Source organism: Dendrobium catenatum, unplaced genomic scaffold, assembly GCF_001605985.2.
Source record: "Dendrobium catenatum unplaced genomic scaffold, ASM160598v2 fragScaff_scaffold_1286, whole genome shotgun sequence".
Lineage (NCBI taxonomy): Eukaryota > Viridiplantae > Streptophyta > Magnoliopsida > Asparagales > Orchidaceae > Dendrobium > Dendrobium catenatum.
The window spans coordinates 32954-37232 of record NW_021319748.1 but is presented as its reverse complement, the minus strand read 5'-3'; the positions used below and the strand labels follow the sequence as shown (position 1 = coordinate 37232).

The window sequence follows — 4279 nt, the reverse complement described above, 5'->3', positions numbered from 1 at the left end:
GCGCGGCCCTTTGCTCCGGCAACCATACCGGATGCAAGACAACCCGTCAGACACGGCCAGATGCCGAGAAGAGCCCCAGAACTAATACCTGAATATTCCGATTCGGAGGAGGAAGATATTCCCAGGCAAGAGCAATCGGATTCAGATGGCGAAGTCTTTTTCCCACTTCCGGCCAGAGGACGAAGGCCGCGACAGCCGCGGTTTGAACCTGATGGGTTCCGCATAAAAATGGATATTCCATTTTTTGATGGTAGGTTACACATTGAGGATTATCTAGATTGGGAAGGTGCCGTGGAAAATTTTTTTGACTACATGGAAGTCAATCCGGAGAAGCAAGTTAAGTATGTAGCTTGCCGCCTAAAAGGAGGAGCTAGCGCGTGGTGGTTACAACTTCTTCAAAATCAGATGCGTGAAGGAAAAGCCCCAATCCGAAGCTGGGGTCGTTTGAAGCAACTCATGAGGCGCCACTTCTTACCTACTGATTTCGAACAGCTACTGTATCTGCAATACCAGCAGTGTCGACAAGGATCACGGCCAGTCCATGAGTATACGGAAGAATTTTACAGGCTGAGCGCCCGGAACAATTTGCGGGAGTCCGAAAACCAACTTGTGGCACGTTACATCGGTGGCTTGAAAGAGAACCTTCAAGACAAACTCGAGCTCAATTCCATTTGGTCGCTCTCCCAAGCAGTGAACTTCGCACTCAAGGCCGAAAGTCAATTGCAACGCCATTACCGGTCGACGACTAGCCGCCGGACTTTCATGGAAAGCAGTGCTGGATCATCCAAGGTAGTGACACCAACAACCAAATTGCCAGAAGCTCCCTCAGCACCAACTAATACAGCACCCGAATTTAAAGGAGGAGTCAAGGCCCGAGCTCCTATACGTGAGAACCCTTATGCCAAGCCCAATGCGATTAAATGCTTTAGGTGTCTACAACCCGGACACAAATCGAATGAGTGCCCATCCCGCCACCAAGTCCAATTAGCTGAAGGAGAAGAAGAGCTTGATCAACCCGGTCTTCAGGATGATATTGAAGAGGCGGTAGAGGAAGTATTGGCTGATGACGACGAACCATTATTAGGTGTCATAGAAAAATGCTCTTGGCCCCGCGAACACCTGTCGAGACACAGCGGCACAAACTGTTTCGCACTAAGTACACCATTAACGACAAGGTCTGTGAATTGGTCATTGATAGTGGTTGTACGGAGAATATCATCTCCAAGGCGGCAGTACAAGCACTCCAAATCAAAACAACCCGGAATCCGAATCCTTTTAAGATAAGCTGGGTCAAAAAGGGAGTCGACTTACTCGTCTCCGATTTGTGTAAGATCACCTTTTCTATCGGCAAAAGGTATATCTGCCAAGTCACTTGTGATGTTATGGATATGGATGTATGCCACCTCATCCTTGGTAGACCATGGCAGTACGATACGGGCGCCGTTCATGATGGCAGGTCGAACACTTATACTGTCGAAGTCAAGGGAAAGAAACTGAAATTGATGCCTGTTGGTTCCGTTCAGACTTCTGCTCCTGCTAGTCTTACCATGGCATGTCTAATTGCTGAGCGTGAACTACTTCAACTCAAGAGTGAGGGCTGCCCTATGTATGCATTAGTGACTTCTGATGTGACCGAACAGCCGCCCCTTCAAACACCTCCAGAGGTTCAAACGATGATCAATTCCTTCCAGGACATCACCGCTGCGGACTTGCGTCCAACACTACCACCGCTCAGGGAGATACAGCATCAGATTGAATTACTTCCAGGTGCCGTGCTACCCAACTTGCCGCATTATCGGATGAGTCCGCGTGAACACAGCATTCTGTAGAAAATTGTACAAGAGTTGCTGGACAAGCAGTTTATTCAACCGAGCATGAGTTCGTGCGCAGTCCCCGCCTTGATAGTTCCAAAGAAAGATGGCCAGTGGCGTATGTGCATAGACAGTAGAGCGATCAATCGCATTACCATTAAGTACCGGTTTCCAATGCCGCGAATTTCAGATCTCCTCGACAAACTATCCGGCGCTACAATTTTTTCCAAACTAGATTTGAGAAGCGGATACCACCAGATTCGTATACGGCCGGGCGACGAATGGAAGACCGCTTTCAAGACTATTGACGGCTTGTTCGAGTGGAAAGTCATGCCGTTCGGACTTTGTAATGCGCCATCTACTTTTATGAGACTCATGCATGAGATTTTGAAACCGTACCTTGGCAAGTTTTGTTTGGTTTACTTTGATGACATCCTAATATTTAGCAATTCTCTGGATTCACATGTCAGTCATCTTCGAGCAATTTTAGAGGCCTTACGTGAGCACCAGCTCTTCCTCAACTTAAATAAATGTGCTTTTGCTGTTGAAAGAATTCCATTCCTGGGATTCGTGTTAACCCCGGACGGTGTCATGACTTCCCCAGACAAAATTTCGGCCATTCGGGATTGGCCAACACCAAGGTCTCTAACCGACGTGCGGAGCTTCCACGGCTTAGCCAATTACTACCGTCGATTCATTAAAGGTTTTAGCAGTATAGTAGCCCCCATAACTAATTGTTTGAAGTCACCAACATTCACTTGGACGCCTATCCAGCAAAAAAGTTTTGACAAAATTAAGGCAGCACTCTGTTCGGCGCCGTTATTGGCTTTTCCTGACTTCGATAAACCCTTTCAAGTTGATACTGATGCGTCAGCCATTGGTGTGGGGGCTATCTTGTCTCAGGACGGCAAGCCAATTGAGTATTTCAGTGAGAAATTAAGCTCCGCTAGACAGAAATGCTCGGCATATGAACAGGAGTTGTATGCCGTTGTCCGGGCACTCAAACAGTGGGAGCATTACTTGTTGCATAAAGACTTTGTTCTGTGTAGTGACAATCAGGCTCTCCAGTATATTAATAGCCAAAAGAACATCAGTCGTATGCACGCTCGCTGGATTGTGTTCTTTCAGAGGTTTAGTTTTGTTATCAAACACAAAGCCGGACAAGCTAATCGCGTTGCCGACGCCCTTAGTAGGCGAGCTGCCTTAATCACACATCTCCAAACAGAGATTATTGGGCTACAGGAGCTGAAAAATCTGTATGCAACGGACAAAGATTTCTCTCAAATCTGGAGTGAATGCACACAAGGAAGACCGCAGCAGGATTTCACTGTACAGCAGGGATTTTTGTTTAAGGGAAACAACTTATGCATTCCCGAGTCTTCCTGGCGGCCGCAACTAATTAAGGAGCTTCATGGCGGCGGGTTAGCAGCTCATGCTGGGCGAGATCGAACCCTTGAACTTCTACAATCTCGTTTTTTTTGGCCGCGCCTACGGCGGGACGTCGCCAGGTTCGTTGAGAGGTGTGTTGTTTGTCAACGCTACAAAGGTACGTCACAAAATACCGGGTTATATCTACCTCTCCCCATACCTGATTCCATTTGGGAAGATTTAACTCTAGATTTCATCATGGGTTTACCACGAACCAAACGAGGAGCGGATTCGATTATGGTCGTGGTCGATCGTTTCTCAAAAATGGCGCATTTCGTTCCTTGTAAGAAAACTTTTGATGCCGTCAATATTGCCCACCTTTTTTTTAAGGAAATTGTCAGGTTGCATGGTCTTCCTCGAAGCCTCACTTCGGACCGCGACGTTAAGTTCGTCAGTCACTTCTGGCGAGAGCTTTGGCGATGCTTAAAGACAGATATCAAATTAAGTTCCGCATATCATCCGCAAACGGATGGTCAGACTGAAGTCGTCAACAGGACGCTAGGGAATATGCTCCGCTGCTTGGTCCAAGGCAACCCGACAAAGTGGGAGGAACTTCTCAGCCATGCTGAATTTGCCTATAATTCTTTGGCCAACCGCTCGACGAAGACCAGCCCGTTTCAGGTGGTATACACTAAACCTCCTAATCACTTAGTTGATTTGGCTATTTTACCTAAATGCAGCAAAGCTCAAGTCAACAAAACCATTTCGCAAGCCGCCGATACTATTCAAACCGTGAAGGGCATATTACAGGAGTCAAATGCCAAGTATAAACTAGAGGCAGATACCCACCGGCGTTTCAAAATTTTCAGTCCTGGCGAGTTGGTGATGATCCGAATGTGGCGTGAGCGATTTCCCCAAGGCAGTTATTCCAAGCTCAGCCCAAGGAAGCTGGGACCATTCCAGATTCGCCACAAGATTAATGACAATGCTTATGTCATTGATCTCCCACCAGAGATCCTTACATCTCCTACATTTAACGTTGCTGATATCTACAAGTATCATCCCCCCGATGAAGTTCAAACTATCGAAAGCTCGTCGGA

At 47.1% G+C, this 4279-nt stretch overlaps 1 protein-coding gene across 1 annotated transcript; it reads left to right on the top strand.

The window, feature by feature from the left end:
• The first annotated feature begins 1382 nt into the window (after window positions 1-1382).
• Window positions 1383-1829, top strand: LOC110113038. The gene has a single exon (XM_020845459.1). The coding sequence runs from the start codon at window positions 1383-1385 to the stop codon at window positions 1827-1829; it is 447 nt and encodes a 148-aa protein (XP_020701118.1).
• Window positions 1830-4279: the final 2450 nt, after the last annotated feature.